At 37.3% G+C, this 20,993-nt stretch overlaps 1 protein-coding gene across 6 annotated transcripts in view; it reads right to left on the bottom strand.

The window, feature by feature from the left end:
* The window catches only part of LOC127873327 (lysosomal cobalamin transporter ABCD4-like), a 44,171-nt gene that overhangs the window by 14,043 nt on the left and 9,135 nt on the right, over positions 1 to 20,993 (bottom strand). For 3 of the 6 annotated variants that reach the window (XM_052417158.1, XM_052417156.1, XM_052417159.1), the window contains 10 exons: positions 20,159 to 20,280; positions 18,661 to 18,788; positions 18,065 to 18,204; positions 17,417 to 17,533; positions 14,670 to 14,795; positions 8,225 to 8,370; positions 5,496 to 5,617; positions 3,260 to 3,351; positions 1,695 to 1,823; positions 984 to 1,123 (listed from right to left, as the gene is read on the bottom strand). In XM_052417158.1, the coding sequence (XP_052273118.1) occupies positions 984 to 1,123; positions 1,695 to 1,823; positions 3,260 to 3,351; positions 5,496 to 5,617; positions 8,225 to 8,370; positions 14,670 to 14,795; positions 17,417 to 17,533; positions 18,065 to 18,204; positions 18,661 to 18,788; positions 20,159 to 20,280 (1,262 nt within the window). The remainder of the gene's footprint in view (positions 1 to 983; positions 1,124 to 1,694; positions 1,824 to 3,259; positions 3,352 to 5,495; positions 5,618 to 8,224; positions 8,371 to 14,669; positions 14,796 to 17,416; positions 17,534 to 18,064; positions 18,205 to 18,660; positions 18,789 to 20,158; positions 20,281 to 20,993) is intronic. The other 3 variants (XM_052417161.1, XM_052417160.1, XM_052417157.1) reach the window with 2 other exon arrangements.

Here is a 20,993-nt window from a genome sequence, read left to right on the forward strand (position 1 = left end):
AAGGTTAACAGTGATCACATAAGCTTATTCTATCAATTAAAAAAGATGTCTTAAATTGAGCAAAAAGAAAAAATGTCTGAAGGTGAGCAGAAAATGTACTGTAATTATGTACACTATAAATTGTTAAAGTTCTAGCATTGATAAAAGAAACACTGGAAGTCAGTAAATTAACAATTATCAGAAATATTGTAAGCAAATATTAATTGGACACAGAAATTGTCTTAGTAAAACAAGTGTAGTATAGCAATATATTGTAGTCAAATATTGATCAAAGATACCGATAGTCTAACATTAATTGGACATATATATTATCTTAGTAAAACAAGTGTAGTATAGCAAATATATTGTAGTCAAATATTGATCAAAGATAAAGATAGTCTAACATTAATTGGACATATATATTGTCTTAGTAAAACAAGTGTAGTATAGCAAATATACTGTAGTCAAATATTGATCAAAGATAAAGATAGTCTAACATTAATTGGACATATATATTGTCTTAGTAAAACAAGTGTAGTATAGCAAATATATTGTAGTCAAATATTGATCAAAGATAAAGATAGTCTAACATTAATTGGACATATATATTGTCTTAGTAAAACAAGTGTAGTATAGCAAATATACTGTAGTCAAATATTGATCAAAGATAAAGATAGTCTAACATTAATTGGACATATATATTGTCTTAGTAAAACTAGTGTAGTATAGCAAATATACTGTAGTCAAATATTGATCAAAGATCAAGATAGTCTAACATTAATTGGACATATATATTGTCTTAGTAAAACAAGTGTAGTATAGCAAATATATTTAAGTAAAACATTGATCAGAGATACAGAGAGTCTAACATTAATTGGACATATATATTGTCTTAGTAAAATAAAACTAGTGTAGGTTAGCAAATATAGCGTAGTCATCTTATTTGAATTACTATATAGGAAGCCTTAAACTGATGAGAGTCTGGTAAATCCACAGCTACACACCAATGCATAGTTTCTCTGTTGACTTTGGAGCCACAAATGTGAGGTCGTTTACACGGAGAGCTGTGATTGGTGGATCTTCAGTCTCACTTTCACTACCAGCCTCGACCTGATATCCCTGGTCTTTCCTCAGCAGGGTTTCCCTAAAAAAGTATTTATATGTAACAACTGCAAAAACACAAACTACCTTCTGCGTACCAATCCCCCACAAAAAACATGCACAACAAATGTCTGTTTGGTGCATATAATACTGGTATGAATATATGTGTAACATTGTTGTGAAAAAATTGGTGCAGCATTAGATGTAATATGTTGCAGGTGATGCAATGCAACTTCAAACAAGGATTATTCTGGATCATTATACATGATCATCAATTCACCACAGAACAGTTCTCTTCATAGTATAACAACAAAATATATTCAACATTAATAGCATATACAGTTACCATTGCCTGCATTATCATAGTCGATTAAGTAAATTTCAACATTGAAGATTTAAAACATAAAGCGTATCAACCCACAATAAATAATGTTCTAGTTTAGTGGCACCTAGCAAAAATAACAGACCACATTAAAATCCAACAACACTATTGTGACGCACTATTGCTGATCTAATGGTTATATATTAAGAGGGAAAAAGCTGCAATGCAGAAATGCATTTGTCTATGTGAATGGTACATGTTCTATGCATGCAAACATATTAACAATAGTTACGTGTGCCCTGTTGGTTCCTCAACATACATTTCGCTCCACCCAAAGCCCTGCATGTTGGCAGGGCGATTCTTCTCATGGGACTGCTGGGCGTCATACAGTTGCTCCAGTTTTTCACGAAGTTCCACAACTCTGAAGTTTATTTCACCAAAACTATAATTTTTAACCATTTGAGCATTAATTATTTCATACAAAGTCAACTATTTTAAAAGCCTTAATATAAATTTGTATTGGTGTTTTTATGACAGAATCTGGGTTTTTTAACAGTTTATAAAAACAATCAATTGTAAAACATTTGATTAATGTACTGAAGTTGAATTTTTTACTATACAATTGTCACACATTTATATCAGCTGTCCATTTAAAGCCAGCAGTCATTAGAGTCCCATGTCTTAAAACCTATGGAAATAAACCAAAGCAAGTGTTCGGCGGTCAACGACATATGCCCCCCCCCCCCCCCAAAACAGGACTTGGAACTAGTGACCCCAATTTCAATAGGGGTCATCTTATGTCCCAAAGCCTATGCGCATGTGAAGTATCAAGCCAATCGGTAAATTGATTGACAAGTTATTGATCAGAAACAATTTTCACACTTAGTGTGTAACAGTGACCGTGACCTTTGACCTAGTGATCCCAATTTAAATAGGGGTCATCTTCTGTCCAAGGCAAATGCACATGGGAAGTATCAAGAAAATCCGCAAATCAGTTGACGAGTTATTGATCGGAAACCATGATACTCTTTATGTGTAACAGTGACCTTGACCTTTGACCTAGTGACCCTAATTTCAATAGAGGTCATCTACAGTCCAAGGCCAATACACATGTGAAGCATCAAGCCAATTGGTCAATTGGTTGACAAGTAAATGATTGGAAACGATTTTCACTCTTAGTGTGATCGTGACCTTCACCTTTGACCTAGTGACTGCAATTTCAATAGGGGTCATCTACTGTCCAACCCCAATGCACATGAAAAGTATCAAGCCAATTGGTCAATTCGTTGACGAGTTATTTATCTGAAACGATTTTCACACTAAGTGTGATGGTGACCTTGACCTTTGACCTAGTTACCCCAATTTCAAAAGGGGTCATCTACTGTCCAAGGCCAATGCACATGTGAAGTATCAGGCCAATCGGTCGATTCGTTGTCAAGTTATTGATCGGAAACAATGTTCACACTTAGTGTTATAGTGACCTTGACCTTTGACCTATGATCCCAATTTTAATACGGGTCATCTACTGTCCAAGGCCAATGCACAAATTAAGTATCAAGGCAATCGGTCAATTCGTTGATGAGTTATTGATAGGAAACCACTTAGTGTGATAGTGACCTTGACCTTTGACCTAGTGACCCCAATTTCAATAGGGGTCATCTTCTGTCCAAGGCCAATGCACATGTGAAGTATCAAGCCAATCGGTCAATCGGTTGACGAGTTATTGATTGGAAACAAACTGGTCTACCGACATTCAGACTGGTCAACTGACAGCCAGCTAGAAAAACACTATTCCCCTTCTTCTTCGAAGATGGGTATAAAAATGAACACAAAAAGAGTGAATAGAGATGAAGGTACCTGTGAGTGGTGCCAGCAATGTTAGTGACCTGGACTGAAAGGTCAATCAGAGTCGTAAAACAGTTGATGAGGTAGATCATCACAAATGCATTCTGAAACAAAACACAATGTTTGTAAATTATGTGTGCCCCATCCTCTCACAAAATGCAGCCATGTGTCAATATGTGCAATCATTAAAAGATATTTCAATATTGCGCAACTCTGGGCCCTTGAGGTTTGATCTGTTGATCTGTGAAACAATAGGAGTCTTTCTCCCATAATTCCCTTCAGAATGAGTATTTAATGCACATTTGCTGCGCATTACACCCAGCAGTATTGGCACCTTATTCAATGTGCATTTTATAGACTTGAATCTGCAGAAAAAATACACTTGTAACATAATTTGTTTGCTGATTTTTTTCTTGCAAAAATAGTCCTTTAAAAATTTACTTTCCTTCAAAACAAGAGCACCGCATAACGGGTGCTACGCTCGACTGCGGGTGCAGTTTTGAACAAATGAAAGCTTGACGGAATTTTTTCTTTTTTTTTTTTTTAGAAGTCACATTGACTTTGACCTTTGACCTAGTGACCCAAAAATGGGTGTGGCATGAGGAACTCATCAAGGAGCAGCTACATTTCAAGTTTCAAAGTTGTAGGTGGAAGCACTTTGATTTTAGAGCCAATGTTCAAAACCTAGACAAAATGTTAAGGTTTTAGCACGACGCAGACGACACGACGACGGACACGACACTACGAGCTGACTATGACAATACCTTGGCTTTCTCCGAAAACAGCCCAGCTAAAAATTACATTTAACCAAAAATAAGTTTATTTTAAGCATATTCAACCGTAAACTAATACTTATAAACTTTTTTGCAAAAATGCAGACAGGTTCAGAAAATAAACATTTAGTCTATAGCATATGCATTTAATGCGCATTGAATACCATGAAAATACTGTTGTGCGTAATGGGTATTACAAAAATTATCTTTTGGAGCATTTATTACTTACCATAAAAATTGATATGATCCTAGGTTAAAGCATGACAACATATGGAGTGGAAACCATTTTCATGTTACAAACTCCCTTGACCTATGACCTAATCACTTGAAATTCCATTCACACTCATTTTCATTAAAGAACGTCAAAAGCTTTTACTAGATCGCATGCAAAACCAAACTAGTCCACATTTCATCATCATGTAACAAGCCATTGTGATCTTATCGTTGATTTGTTGACCTGAAAATCGATAGGTGTCCTTTCATCCCCAGTAACAATCATATTAATTAGCATTATTGTAGGTCAAAGTGTTCTCTATATATTTGTGCTAATTTGTTTTTATTTATTTTATGCTAAATTCTCTGTGGCATTGACCTTTGACACATTGACCTTAAAATCAAAAGGCATCTGCTTTGCTCCCAAGAAGCCATCATACCAATTGCCATGATGGTAGGATAAAGTGTTCTCAAGATATCATCAAGAAACAAATAGCATTAAACAAGCCCTTCTGACCTTGGCCTCTGACCTTAAAATCAATAAGGTCTTCCTTTTTTCCCAGTGTCTCTCATTCCATACTCAAGAATTATCATAGGTAAACCTGTTCACTTGACATAATGGTTCACATTTAATGTCACACTGCACCTTCTACCTTTGACTTCTTATCATCGCAATGGTTAGGCTTCTCCTTTTATTCCAACGTAATAATATAATACCCTTTTGCATGATCCTAAGTAAAAACATTCTCAAGATATAGTGCAGAAATGAAATTGCACACTTTTCATGTTACAAACCCCTGTGACCTTGACCTGTTAGTGTCAAAATCAAAAGGCGTCTCTTGCCATCCCAAGCAACCATCAAACCCAATTGTATGATCAAAAGTGAAAGTGTTCTCTTGCTATCAGTCTTCAAACAAACACATCATACAACCAACCCACCAAGTGGTGGAAGAAAAATACCGCACTTCTTTGAAAGTGGGCATTAATGTACACACTAAAAAGAATTTGTAATCACTAATCAACATCATTGGAAAGTATTCCCAAAGCATATTCCGACTTTCATGTGAAAACATTTAACTTATTGGCTAAAACTATATAAGCATGAATAATTATGTGGTAAAAAGTTGTATTTTCCTAACAAGATATATTTTAACACACAACTATTTTTATGTGATTTTTTATGTTAATTTCATTATGACAATTACTTCACCATTTTGTACCAGCATCCATGATAACAAAGACATGTTAGTGGCCAGACTTACAGCAGAGATCAGTGCAGAGAGATCGGGTGCTGAGAGAGCATCATAGGTTCCCAGGAATATTGGGACACCAATGGCTATGTAGCTAAGTATGCTGCCCAAGTAGTCAAATGTATTGACAGAAACTGAAAAACAGCCTTGCATTGTACTGGGATTGTGTGCATTGGAATGTCAACAAGTCATACAGAGAATTTCATAAAGAGGAAGTTATATACAGAAATAACTGAATTCCAGGAACAAAAACAAATGTGAATTTGCAAATGACGTTACATAAGAAGCAAAGTAAGCAGCATATATACAAGTTACTATAAAATGAAAACATTACAGAAATTATTAAATAAAAAATTTTAGTTACGGTATAGGGTGTTAAAACTAGAGCCTTGTCACAGACGTGACGTATACCCCCACATGCCGCATTGACACAGACTATTTTTCATGCTGTCTTCACAAAACAAGAGAATCTAATTTATGGCGATTTTTAAGAATTATTATGCCATTATCTTTTATAGCCATTTTGATCTTTGAACTCTTGAATTCTTTCACATGACACTCCGTCCAATGACTGTGAACAAAATTAATGTACAGAGTCATTTTTAAATCTCACAATGAATGACATAGTTATGGCCCAGACAAGATCATTTATTGCCATTTTTTACCTTTGAACTCAAAGTGTGACCTTGACTTTGGAGATATCACCGTAATTCTTTTGCGCGACACACCGTCCAATGATAGTCAACAAACAAGATGTGTTTGAGAAACACAATGTCCCCCTATATGATGTTTGACCTTGTAGGATGACCTTGACCCTTCACCACTCAAAATGTGCAGCTCCTTGAGATACACACGCATTTCAAATATCAAATTGCTAGCTTCAATATTGCAGAAGTGACATTACATGCGCAATTTTGACCCATATACTTGACCTTGAAGGATGACCTTGACCTTTCACCACTCAAAATGTGCAGCTCCATGAGATACACATGCATGCCAAATATCAAGTTGCTATCTTCAATATTGCAAAAGTATTCATAAAATAAGCGATTTGGGCCACATATATTTGACCTCTGACCTTGAAGGATGACCTTAACCTTGACCTTTCACCACTCAAAATGTGCAGCTCCATGAGATACACGTGCATGCCAAATATCAAGTTGCTATCTTCAATATTGCAAAAGTATTCATAAAATAAGCTATTTTGGCCACATATATATGACCTCTGACCTTGAAGGATGACCTTGACCTTTCACCACTCAAAATGTGCAGCTCCATGAGATACACATGCATGCCAAATATCAAGTTGCTATCTTCAATATTGCAAAAGTATTCATAAAATGAGCGATTTTGGCCACCTATATTTGACCTCTGACCTTGAAGGATGACCTTGACCTTTCACCACTCAAAATGTGCAGCTTCATGAGATACACATGCATGCCAAATATGAAGTTGCTATCTTCAATATAGCAAAAGTTATTGCAAAATGTTAAAGTTGGCGCAAACAGACAGATCAACCAACCAACCAACCAACAGACAGGGCAAAAACAATATGTCCCCAACTACTATAGTGGGGGACATAAAAAGCCAAATGATTTTAAAATCTCACAATAAACTACATAGTTATGGCCCGGACAAGCTCATTTATGGCCATTTTTTACCTTTGAACTCAAAGTGTGACCTTGACCTTGAAGATATCGACGTAATTCTTTCGCGTGACACACTGTCCAATGATGGTGAACAAATGTGCCAAATGATTTTAAATTCTCACAATGAACAACATAGTTATGGCCAGGACAAGGTCATTTATGGCTATTTTTGACCTTTGAACTTTTAGTGTGACCTTGACCTTGGAGATATCAACGTAATTCTTTTCGCGCAACACACCGTCCAATGATGGTGAACAAATGTACCAAGTTATTTTAAAATCTAACGATAAATGACATAGTTATGGTCCAGATAAACTTTCAGTTTAAAACACACTTAAGTGACCCCGTGACCTAGTTTTTTACCTGGCATGACCCATATTCAAACTTGACCTAGACATCAACTAGATACAACTTCTGACCAAGTTTGGTGAAGATCGGATGAAATTTCGGGACACCTAGACATCAACTAGATACAACTTCTGACCAAGTTTGGTGAAGATCGGATGAAATTTCGGGACAGACAGACAGACCAACAGACCGACCGACAAAGTGACTCCTATATAGCCCCCATTACCAATGGTAATGGGTGTATAATGAAATAAATTATGTTGAACTTAGCTCTATTATGTTATGCATTTAAAGCAATGAATAACTGTACCGTTTTATTTTGGATTTTTAACCATTAACTTTATTGAAACTGTATGTAGATCTAATTAATTGCTATTAACTGTAGATGTTTTCCTATTGGGTAGAATAAAAATATGCAATTGAAAAAATATTTATCCTTTTTTATAGCACTTCATGTCACTTCTTAATTCCAATATTAAACCTTTACCACTGATATACACACTTTGACCCATTTGTAGTCCCTAAAAAAATCTATTTAAATTAAAAATTATAATTAAATTTGAGTTCAAAAGGCACCATTTCTAACTTCTGATATACTGATGAGCAGCAAACTGTAACAGCCTAAAACCAGAGCAGACTGAGAGTTACTCGCAGGCTGTTCTTGTTTTATGCTGGTTACATATAGCTATTTTCACTTTGTTTTTTAGTGTGAATGGGGTGCTTCATGTTTTCATCCTGACTTACAGTTTAAAGCATACTCCCTGAGGATGAGTCTCCTCTGAGTGTTGATCAGATTGGCAAGATGGTGGTTGGTCCTCCCCTCCTCAATCTTCCCTGACCGGTAGAATGCAGCAGATTCACTATTGCTGCGGATTTGCATATGCTTATACCTGAATGAATAGTGCACAAAAACCATTAGTACTCAAATATAACTAATACATGTACTAGTAACTACATTTTACATGTATGACCATCTTGTACAAGTTAACCCTTTGCATGCTGGGAAATTTGGCGTTTGCTAAAATGTCGTCTGCTGAATTTCTAAAATTAGCATTTTCTTTGATTCTTTTTCAAAGAATACTATCAGAATGAACTCCGCCAAGGACGGTCCCAAGCCCGCGCTGAAAAAGGAGGGAGTTGGTCGTGGGGATAGCAACTCCACCCCATGAAAAAAATGCTTGCTACAGAAACGACAACAAGGAAACAAGCAACAAACGGCGCCCGGAGTGAAGCAGACAAGGCAACTGGACTTATGAAGGATGGGGATCAAAGCGGCAAGGACGCCCCCACCCTGATAGCGGAACTCTTGACGCCAAAGCGATGGATCAGAGTTGGATGTTGGAACGTGCGAACACTCTACCAGACTGGAAAGCTTGCCGAGTGGTGAAGTAGCTGAACCAATACAACCTGACCCTTATGGGAGTAACAGAAGCAAGATGGACTGGCTCTGGCAAGCAGAAGGTGAGTTCCGGAGAAGTCATCATCTAGTCAGGAAGAACTGACAACGACCACCGGGAAGGAGTTGACAAGGATGCATTCTACGACGCTCTTCAAAGTGTTTTAGAGGACATCCCCCAACACGACATGCTGATGTTGCTTGGCGACTTCAATGCTAAGGTTGGCTGCGACAACAAAGACAGAGAGAGGACCATGGGACGACATGGAATGGGTGTAATCACCGACAACGGGGAGAGACTAGTCAACTTGTGTCAACAGAACAACTTGGTCATAGGAGGGACCCTGTTCGCGCACAAGGAGATCCACAAACTAACATGGACATCACCAGACGGCAGGATCAAGAACCAGATCGACCACATCATCATCAACGGTCGGTGGAGGCGCTCTCTGCAGGACGTGCATGTGATGCGACATGCAGAAATCGGCAGCGACCATAGTCTTCTGGTGGCCAAGGTGACTTTGAAGCTCAGGAAAGCAAAGACGGGAGACATCAAGAACCAACGCTATGATGTCCTCAAGTTGAAAGACCCAAAAGTGAAAGAAGAGTTTAGGTTAACCCTCAGGAATAGATTTAGTATTTTGGAAGACGAGGCAGCACTGACCATCGAAGGCTTCAACAGAGTAATGAAAGAGACAGGAAAGGAAGTTCTGGGCTTCAGAAAGAGCAAGAAGACAGAATGGATCTCAGAAGAAACGTGGTCTCGTATAGAAGAAAGAAGACAAATCAAAAAGAAACTGTTGGACACCAAATCCCTAAGACTTAAGGAAAGAATCTCAAAGGAATATAGTGAGAAAGACAAGGTGGTGAAGACATCAGCCAAAAGAGACAAGAGGAGGTACATTGAGAGGCTGGCAGAGGAGGCGGAGACAGCAGCCGAGCACAATGACATGAAGACAGTGTACCAGAACACCAGGAAGCTGAAGGGCGACTACGGCCAGCACCATGACTTTCCTGTGAGAGCTGAAGACAGAACTCATGTCACTGTGGAAGAGGAGAAGCTGAAGAGATGGACGCAACACTTCGAGTCCATCCTAAACCGCCCAGACCCACCAACCCTAGCCGACATTCCTGAAGCTGAAGAGGACCTTGACATCAACCTCGGCAACATCACTACAACGAAAGTCAATGAAGCCATCCATAAGCTGAAGAATGGGAAGGCGCCTGGCGACGATGGAGTGTGCCCTGAGATGCTGAAAGCAGAAGACACAGTGACGCCGCAGCTTCTTTGCCAGATTCTTCAAAAGATTTGGGACAGTGAAGAAGCGCCAAGCGAATGGAAGACCGGCACCATCGTCAAACTGCCCAAGAAAGGAGACCTGGGGAACTTTAACAACTGGTGAGGCATCACTTTACTATCTCTTACCAGTAAGATCTTCAGCGGCATCATCCTCAAACGCAAGACAACAGCAGTGGGCGGTATCCTTCGCCAGGAACAGGCCGGCTTCAGGAAAGGCAAGTCCTGCATCGAACACATCTTCGTCCTTAGGCAGATCCTTAAGCAGTCCCATGAATGGAATGGATCCCTCTACGTGGTTTTTGTGGACTTCGAGAAGGCCTCCGACAGCCTACACAGAGACTCCCTCTGGAAGATTCTGCAACATTATGGCATCCCTCAGAAACTTGTCAACGTCATCAGGTCCCTGTACAAAAACTTTGAATGCAGAGTCGTCCACAACAACCAGCTCACTGATCCATTCAAGGTGGAAACTGGAGTGAAGCAAGGATGTATCCTCTTGCCGCTCCTCTTTTCAATGGCAAATGACTGAATCATGCGCCGCACCACAGAAGGAAGGAGGCAAGGAACACAGTGGACGCTGACCTTGCTGCTAGATGACCTGGACTACGCCAACGATATCGGGCTACTTGCTAGCAGGAACCAGGACATCCAGCAGAAGACACAACAGTTGGCACTGTCAGCAAACACCATAGGTCTCAAGAGTCAACATTGGAAAGACTCAGGTCATGAGGAAGAACACCAGAGTGGGCAACCCAATCACCATCAATGACCAGCCTCTGCAAGATGTGGAAGAGTTCATTTACCTGGGCAGCACGGTCACCACAGATGGAGACTGTGCAAGGGAGATCAACACGTGAATCAGCAAAGCCAACCAAGCCTTTGCAATGCTGAAGCCCATCTGGAGGACTACAAGTCTTAGCATGCACACCAAGCTCCGCATCTTCAAACCGTGAGAGCTCAAGAACAGAGGCCTCACTTTGCAGACAGCACCCCCAACAGCAGCTGACAGACCAAAGTGGCGCTCCCTTGCCGTCGCCTCAAGCACCAGACGGCGCAGAGAGGATTGAATGAATGAACAAACTATCAGAATAGCAAACAGTTTGGATCCTGATGAAACGCCACGTTCTGTGGCGTCTCATCTGGATCCAAACTGTTTGCAAAGGCCTTCAAAATTCGGTTCCAGCACTGAAAGGGTTAATATACTCGAAGTGTTCTAGCTAATTTTGTTAAGTGGCAATACATGTTTTTGCAACAAATGCATTCACCTGCAGAAACAACTATAACGTCTTTACTATTCGGAATATTTTAGAAGAAGTATAAACTGCTCATTCTTGAAAATAAGGACAGGTGTAAAATAATAGAAAGCTTGACAAATACTATTTTTTCCGTAATGTCTCAAATATCACCCTAAATATCACCCTAATATTACACATACATGTATACTCAATTTTGATAAAGAGCAAAGTTGGGTAATTTTTATTTCTTCAGATAAAGAACAGATAAAGTCTTCCGATGTCAATATAGCATGACTAGTTATGTGACTTAATCTGGAAAAATGTTCTATATTTACAAATATGCTAAGAAGGTCATTATTGGTCTCAGAATCATCCAAAATAAATACAGTTATCTGATGATAGTTATCAGCCAGTAATTTCAACAGTTGTGGTCTAATTTTTACAATTTCATACCTGTCTTTTTCAACATATCTTAATATGTTCCGATTACCAATATGCTTATTTCAGTAAAAAAACATTATCTCAGGTATTGAATATAGCGTATTATGCTATTACTGTACACAATGCTTCAAGTTTTGTTATTCTGCAGGTACCAATGGAATCATATTGAAATTCATATGACACAACGATCAAATATTGATAACAAATAGACCTAACAATTTAAATACATAAAAGGTCTGTATGTCTATTTGTTGAACTACTCAGAACTAATGAACACATGCATGTCAACACTGGAAACTAAAAAAATACTGTTTACCGTATCCTTAATAATAAATCGAATCAGTTTTTATCATTATAAATAAATGTTATATCTAAGTGTCCAGCGTAATGGGTTTTCTGTTATCATATTGCTTTTTTTCCACAAGTGTTCATGTCAACTGCCTATAACGTTATCAATTGCAATACACTGATTTCTTTTGTTAAATAAATGGTGATGAAAATGTCCGACATCATAGATAGGGTAATCTTGACAGCCCACAAATCATAGTTTAGCAATAGATGTGTTTGTCAAAAACACAATGCCTCCTATTGCGCCGCTTTGAATTTTTTATTATTTTTTTTACCTTTGACCTTGAAGGATGACCTTGACCTTGAACTTCCACCACTCAAAATGTGCAGCTTCTTGAGAACGCCGCTTTTATTTATTTTTTTACCTTTGACCTTGAAGGATAACCTTGACCTTGAACTTCCACCACTCAAAATGTGCAGCTTCATGAGATACACATGCATGCCAAATATCAAGTTGCTATCTTCAATATTGAAAAAGATATGGCCAATGTTAAAGTTTTCGGACGCCAGACGCCATATATTTGACATTTGACCTTGAAGGATGAACTTGACCTTCATCTTTCACCACTCAAAATGTTCAGCTCCATGAGATACACGTGCATGCCAAATACCAAGTTGCTATCTTCAATAGTGAAAAAGTTATGGCCAATGTTAAAGTTTTTGGACGGACAGACAGACGCCATATATTAGACATTTGACCTTGAAGGATAACCTTGACCTTCACCTTTCACCACTCAAAATGTGCAGCTCCGTGAGATGCACATGCATGCCAATTATCAAGTTGCTATCTTCAATATTGAAAAATGTTATGGCCAATGTTAAAGTTTTCGGACGGACAGACGCCATTTATTTGACATTTGATCTTGAAGGATGACCTTCACCTTCACCTTTCACCACTCAAAATGTTCAGAACCATGAGATACACATGCATGCCAAATATCAAGTTGCTATCTTCAATAGTGAAAAATTTATGGCCAATGTTAAAGTTTTTGGACGGACGGACAGACGCCATATATTAGGCATTTGACCTTGAAGGATGACCTTGACATTCACCTTTCACCACTCAAAATGTGCAGCTCCGTGAGATGCACATGCATGCCAAATATCAAGTTGCTATCTTCAATATTGAAAAAGTTATGGCCATTAAAGTTTTTGGACGGACGGACGGACAGACTGACATACACACATACACACATACTGACACACTGACGGACAGTTCAACTGCTATATGCCACCCTACCAGGGGCATAAAAACGAGGTTGAGTGAAAGTGCAGCAGATTAAACGTTATTAAGCCTTTAACCTACTGAAAATATATCAACATAACAACAGAACATGATATATCACCCCATGTTATATTTGCTATAAGGCTTGAAAGCCATGAAATACATGCATTATAGTATTCAAAAGTTGTAGGACTCATAAATGTAAGCAAGGAGACCCCTGAATGACCAATTCTATAATGTGACATAAAATCAAAACAGTGGTCAGTCAAGGAAAATGGCCAAACTGACCGTTTTTGACGAGTGACCGCTGTTCTCGGATCACGACTTTTTAGATGGTTGGTCAGTTGGTAGTATTGCTACGTCGTTACCCCACCCAGTCTTTCGCACACAGTGTAAAACAAATGCTAATTGCAGATAAGTTGGCATAATAACATAAATAAATTCTATTAAATAATACAGAATAATGTCTTATAAATTGATATAATATTATAACTAATTTGAATCTTAATCTATGACTTTACAAACTATAGAATTGTTGTGTACTCATGCATTTCGTTCGTTCATTAAATCTGACAGTTCATATAACATTCATTAGGATGATATTTTCAGATAAATATTGTCATGTGTCATTGATGTCCTGTCAATTATAAAAGCAGATTCTCTGACATAAACCAAAAGTACCGTGTAACTGTATCGTTCAAATTAAAAGAAAAAGACTCCAAAATCGTGTTAAAAATATTTAGTTTGTTGTATAAGTTTCAATTCAATGTATATTTTTCCTGTATAGCAAATCACTAATCCTTTTATCGCCTTGGTATATTAACACTTGCCAGCTTAGTGTTGTTGTTAACACCTTATCGGCGATAAGGATCTATTGACTTTGTCAGGCGCTGATGCTTTGTCGTTATGAATGCAGCCAATATAATTGATACTAATACACATTCTTATTGTTACATACACCTGTTTCGTTTGCAATTGATCGTTATTCTCAAGAGATCGTTTTTACTGTTAATGAAATAATAAACTGGATTTAGACTCTATCAACTCCTTAGTGAAAGAGCAAAAATGAAGTGTGAAAATTAGATAAATGTAAAAGTTGGACAACTTTGCCCTAAAATATAAAAACAGTATTGAAATGCTAAATAAATTCTTGAAGTTTACAGCATTTCATAAAAACACTTGTCAAATGTAATCCAAACAAACAGCGTTTCAAAAAAACAAACATTAAATCCACAGATTCAAACCTGAAATTTCCCTCCATTTTCTCTCGCAGAAAGACCAATCTCACCACCGGGGACATCAGGAGTTTGTTGAACACTGTGCCAATGATGAAGAACACAAGAACACTGACCGGTCCCAAATACCCTGAGCTGGAAGAATGTAACAAATATAATTAAGAAAACAAGAGGGCCAAGATTGCCCTAGTTCGCTCACCTGAGAAGAGTGTGTTCATTGAATTTTTACGATATGTATTGGGCTGTTTGTAAAACATGCATGCCTGCATATGGGCTGTCAGTTGTAATGGCAGCCATTGTGTGAATATGAATCTATTAGTCATTGTATCTATGAACTTTGATGATCTTAGGCATAAGCGTTCTTGAGCTTTCATCCTGAAACCATTTTACTGTTTGGGTCACCGTGACCTTGACTTTTGATCTAGTGACCTGAAAATCAATAGGGGTCATCTGTGAGTCACGATCAATGTGACTATGAAGTTTCATGATCCTAGGCATAAGTGTTCTTGAGTTATCATCCAGAAACCATTTTACTATTTCGGGTCACTGTGACCTTGACCTGTAACCTAGTGACCTCAAAATCAATAGGGGTCATCTGCAAGTCATGATCAATGTACCTATGAAGTTTCATGATCCTAGGCGTAAGCGTTCTTGAGTTATCATCCGGAAACCATTTTACTATTTCGGGTCACCATGACCTTGACCTTTGACCTAGTGACCTCAAAATCAATAGGGATCATCTGCGAGTCATGATCAATGTACCTATGAAGTTTCATGATCCTAGGCGTAAGCGTTCTTGAGTTATCATCCGGAAACCATTTTACTATTTCGGGTCACCGTGACCTTGACCTTTGACCTAGTGACCTCAAAATCAATAGAGGTCATATGCGAGTCATGATCAATGTACCTATGAAGTTTCATGATCCTAGGCCTAAGCGTTCTTGACTTATCATTCGGAAACCATCTGGTGGACAGACATACGGACCAACATGAGCAAAAACAATATACCCCCTCTTCTTCGAAGGGGGGCATAAAAATGTGACTTCCATAGTGTTCGATCACAAGGTTTGACAGAAACCATTTTTGAACTCAACTCTTGTATCAAAGAAACAAATGTTCTGACCAAATTTCATGAAAATTGGACCAAAAATGTGACTTCTAGAGTGTTAACGTTTTCACTATATACATATAGACAAAAATGTTTTTTCACCTATCCAAACCATTGTCGAACTCGTCCAAGATATCAATAAAACCAATGTTTTGACCAACTTTCATGATGATTGGGCAAAAATTGTGAATTGTGTTTTCAAGATTTCTCTATAGCCAAATAGGGATAACTGCCACTATATACATATAAAGAAAAATGCCCACCCACTGGCCCACATGTTTTTTCACCGATCTGGACCATTTTCGAACACGTCTGAGATATCAATAAAACCAATGTTTTGATCAACTTTCATGATGATTGGACAAAAATTGTGACTTCTAGAGTGTTTACAAAATTTCTCTATAGCCAAATAGGGAAAACTGCCACTATATACATATAGAGAAAAATGCCCCACCCACTGGCGGTTTTAATTTTTCACCGATCTGGACCATTTTTTAACTCGTCCGAGATATCAATTAAATCCATGTTTTGACCACCTTTCATGATGATTGGGCAAAAATTGTGACTTCAAGAGTGTTTACAAGGTTTCTCTATAGCCAAATAAGGAAAACTGCCCCGCCCACTGGCAGCCATGTTTTTCAACAGACCGGAACCACTTTTGAACTAGATCAAGATATCATTAAGACAAACATTTTGACAAAGTTACATGAAGATTGAACATAAAATGTGACTTCTACAGTGTTTACAAGGTTTCTCTTTGTTTTGACCTAGTTTTTGACCTGGCACAACCCAGTTTCAAACTCGGCCGAGATTTTATTGGGGCAAAGCTTCTGACCAAGTTTCATGAAGATGGGACAAGAAATGTGGCCTCTAGAGTGTTTACAAGTAAATGTTAACGGACGGACGAACGGACAGACGACGGACAAAGACCGGTCAGAAAAGCTCACCTGAGCAATCAGGTGAGCTAAAAATGTCTTCAATTGGTCCTTACCAATTTAAGGAGGTAATATTAAACATGAAATGTGTTTGTCGGAAACACTATGTCCCCTTCTGCGCAGCATTATTTTTTTTTTTACCTTTGACCTTGAAGGATGACCTTGACCTTTCACCACTCAAAATGTGCAGCTCCATGAGATACGCATGCATGCCAAATATGAAGTTGCTATCTTTAATGTTGCAAAAGTTATGGCAAAATGTTAAAGTTGGAGCAAACAAACCAACAGACAGACCAACAGACAGGGCAAAAACAATATGTCCCCAACTATAGTGGTGGGGGACATAAAAATTGCATACTAAATTAAATAATGTATTTGATCAGATTTTTCACAGTACATGAAATTGATTACTATTGCTATACATATTTGTGTCCAAGCTTAAATGGTCTTCTGCCATCATAACAGCAATATCTTGCAATGTATTTGGCTTTTTTTTATAAACTCTCTTCAAACATCAAAAATGAGGAAAGGTACATGTTTAACAATTCATTTAGCTGGAGAAAACTTCATCCAGGATGAGCCCTGGAAATAAGCAGACACCCACTAGACAGCCATAAAAATTTGCAGTTGGTCCCTGAATTTTCTGAGAAAACTTCTTTGTTATCTGTAGAAGTAGTATTGAAAGAATACCCTTGTGAGTATAAGAGACAAACCTCTGATGACTCTTGTAGATGTAGTAAGCGATTGTAAAAGGGGAGATAATCAGGGGAGCCATAATCTGACTCAGCGTACTGCACAGTTTGTCCACATCTTGTGTGATCCGCTGATCTCTGCAAGCACAAACAATACCAATCATTTGTGACAAATTAGAATAAACTTGTTTAATTTTGACTGTTAAAGTGCAATAACTAACGGCTTAAACAGCCTTTCGTCAATGAAGCAAGTTTTTGGTTAATATGTTGATATATAGCATCTATGCTTGTAGCAAGCTTGCAACTTAGCGCCTTTCTTTAAGGGAAAGCAGTATTTTTTTTGCGAAAAACCCTTAAATTGTGAAAATCTGTGTTGTGAAATCTTCAGATTGGGAATTATTGATCTTTTAAATTGCTTGGTATAAATTGCACAAACTAATACAAGCATTCATTTACATGTATTTTGGCTTAAAATGTTCAATTTCAGCGCATTTAATTTGTTCATTTGGAGATAATGCCCTTTTGGTACGAAATTGATGAAATTTTCCTTTTTTTGGAAATGTTGTAGTTTTTCCTCAATTGAGAAAGTACCTTTTATGGGTACTTTATAATCAGGAAAAAAATCGCTGATAAGGAAGTTATACATAGATGTTATCATAATACACTTACGGGTTATCCACACTTTTATCCACAACATTAATAGCATAGTATAGCACCTCCTTAAAGTACTTCTGATGCAGGTGTCGTGTAATGTTGTCTCTCCATTGTAGATACAGGTAAGTAGAAATATATAAGGTGGTACTTTTGATCTGAAATGAAGAACCATGCCTCACAACTGCACATTTTATTTTTTTCAGTTCAAAGAAAACATGTACATGTGTTTACAAAACATGTTTACTTGTTTACAAAATATATACACTTGTTAATGGCAAGTGTTTTATTAGGAAAAAAAACTTAATTCTTGATTGCCAATTATATTGAACAATTCTTCAACAAAAGGGCTTAAACAGAAGCTAGAATGACAGGACAATGTATTTTTTTCTGAACAACCATTTGTATTGAAAAGTACAAAAATAACCATGTCATGTTCATAAATGCTTCACTTCCATGTAAATGTCCAAGAAACTAAATGTTTTGACACTCTAACATTTCCTTGTCAATGATTATCATTGGAAAATTATCTATGATTTGATAAAACAAATATAAACAATTTAAACTTCTTTAAATGAAAAGAACATTATTATAATCAGAATGTTCAAACTTACGAATGCCTCAGAGACAATAAGTGATACAGCTATCCCAGTAAGTCGCCAGAATGCACTATGGTCTTTCTCTCCGAGTGCTTTGTAGTATTTACTGGGAACATTTCCTATGTTGTAGATAACATACTGCTCTGAAATGTTCATAAAAAATGTGGCACTTTAAATAAATACAACTTTCTGACAACAGTATTTAGATATCATTAGTTGGAACCAGCGGCTATACAAATTCTGGTCAGACTCAAATTGTTCACCAGTGTCCTGGTCCAACTGATCTATTACAATACCCACCGTACTTAATGTCCAGATACTTCTTACAGCAAAGATTTAAACCTCATATCAGTTTACTTCTGTTCATCTCTTAACAGGGATCCAACTGGGGTCTGCCAAAAATGTTGAGGTTTACCATTGCCAAAAGCATGGAAAGAGTTATGAGTGCAGGTAATGTATTAGCAAGCATGGAAGAAATTGCAAAGTTATGGCAAATAGATGGTGTAATCATGTGATAGACAAGATGGCAATGTCCATTCCGAGAGAGGTATTTTTCTCTGTTTTATACTCTTCATTACTTCTTTTAATTTTTGTAATGCTGCTCACTTTCCAGCAATACCAGCAAGAAAAGTATTAGTTTTTATTTCTTATTAATTATCGTCTATATGATTACTTTACCAGGGTGCAGGATCATGTGATTTTGTGGGGATTACCCTTTTAACTTTAATGGATGTATATACGACGGTAAGTGATGCTTTATTATAAATAATTGTTTGAAATTGTTTTTCTTAAGAATGTCAACTAGTGCATAAAAGATAGATTCGTATGCTACTTATATATGGCAATGTAAAATACATTGTAATTACTTTATTTAATAAGCCTGTGTTCTTTTTAAAAAATTCGGTATCTACTGCATTCATTTTACACAGCTATACCGCACGCAACATGAAAGTTTGTCAACGATTTCAGACATATTCAAGGATTTATTCTTATACTTAAGATATCGGCACAAACTGCAAGAATAACTGTGTTTTATGTACTTAAGATTTTTGCAAATGTATTTCAATAACTTCAGATATTTGCAAAAATTAAGTTTTTAACGGTGTGTTTACATTCTTTCCAGCCCGTGTGTAAAACCCGGGAAACCCCGTTGATTCTGCACCCTGTAAATCGCTATGAAATTTCTCATGGGGATCACAGAATTACAGATCCAGCTAAAAAAATTTGTAGCGAGTAAAGTTGAAATATAAAGCAAATATTAAGACAAAATAAACTGTTACCACTTTCTTACTGAGATACTTGTAAAGTTAGTGGCGTTTAAAAATGAAACAAAAGTAAGTAAAGATATTTAACAGCAAAAAAATACCTGTCTCGTCATGGATGTCTCCATCTTGACCATCACGTGATTACCCTCTCTGGGCCATGGGTAAGAAATAAAAATCGTAAGGATCTGGCTCCAGATGTGGATGTTAGGTTACTTATCAATGTATATTTTATGCTGTATATATAATACCAAGTAGTCCCAGGCATAGCAGAAAGACTAGCAGCAATGAAGGAATGCTTCGCCAAGACGGAAATAACCAAGGAATCAGTCTTACAAATCTCTTGAAAAACAGGAAATTGAATCCATCTTGCCTAAAAAACAAATATAAATGCACTAAAAAATAATATTAAAATTATTGATCATATATATAAAACAAGAGAGCCTGAAAGGCCAAAAGTCGCTCACCTGAGATACAAAGGAACTGACCTGTTCTGTGCAGCCCAAGATGTCATTAGATCAAAATGTTCTTACCAACTTTCATGACTAGTGAACATGACTAGTGGCAACTACAATTTTCAACAGACCAGAACCATTTTCATACACATCCAAGATATCATTTAAACAAATATACTGACAAAGTTTCATGAAGATTCATATAAGTCCATTTAAGGAAAAATGCCCCGCCCACTGGTGGCCATGTTTTTCAAGCAACTGGAACCATTTTCGAACTTGCCCAAGATATCATTGGGACAAATCTTCTGACAAAGTTTCAAAATGATCGTACAATAAATATGGCTTCTAGAGTGTTATAACAGGGTTTTACTATAGCTGTATAAGTAAAAATGTCACGCCCCCTTGGCGGCCATGTTTTTCCACCAACCGGAACCATTTTTGAACTCATCCAAGATATCATTGGGACAAATAAATGTGGCCTCTAGAGTGTTAATAAGGTTTACCTAAAGCAATATATAGCCATATTAGGAAAAATGCCCTGCCCCCTGGTGGCAATGTATTTAAAACAACCAAAACCATTTTAGAACTCATCCAAGATATCATTGGGAAAAATCTTCTGACCAAGTTTAAT

This window comes from Dreissena polymorpha, chromosome 3 (genome assembly GCF_020536995.1).
Source record: "Dreissena polymorpha isolate Duluth1 chromosome 3, UMN_Dpol_1.0, whole genome shotgun sequence".
Lineage (NCBI taxonomy): Eukaryota > Metazoa > Mollusca > Bivalvia > Myida > Dreissenidae > Dreissena > Dreissena polymorpha.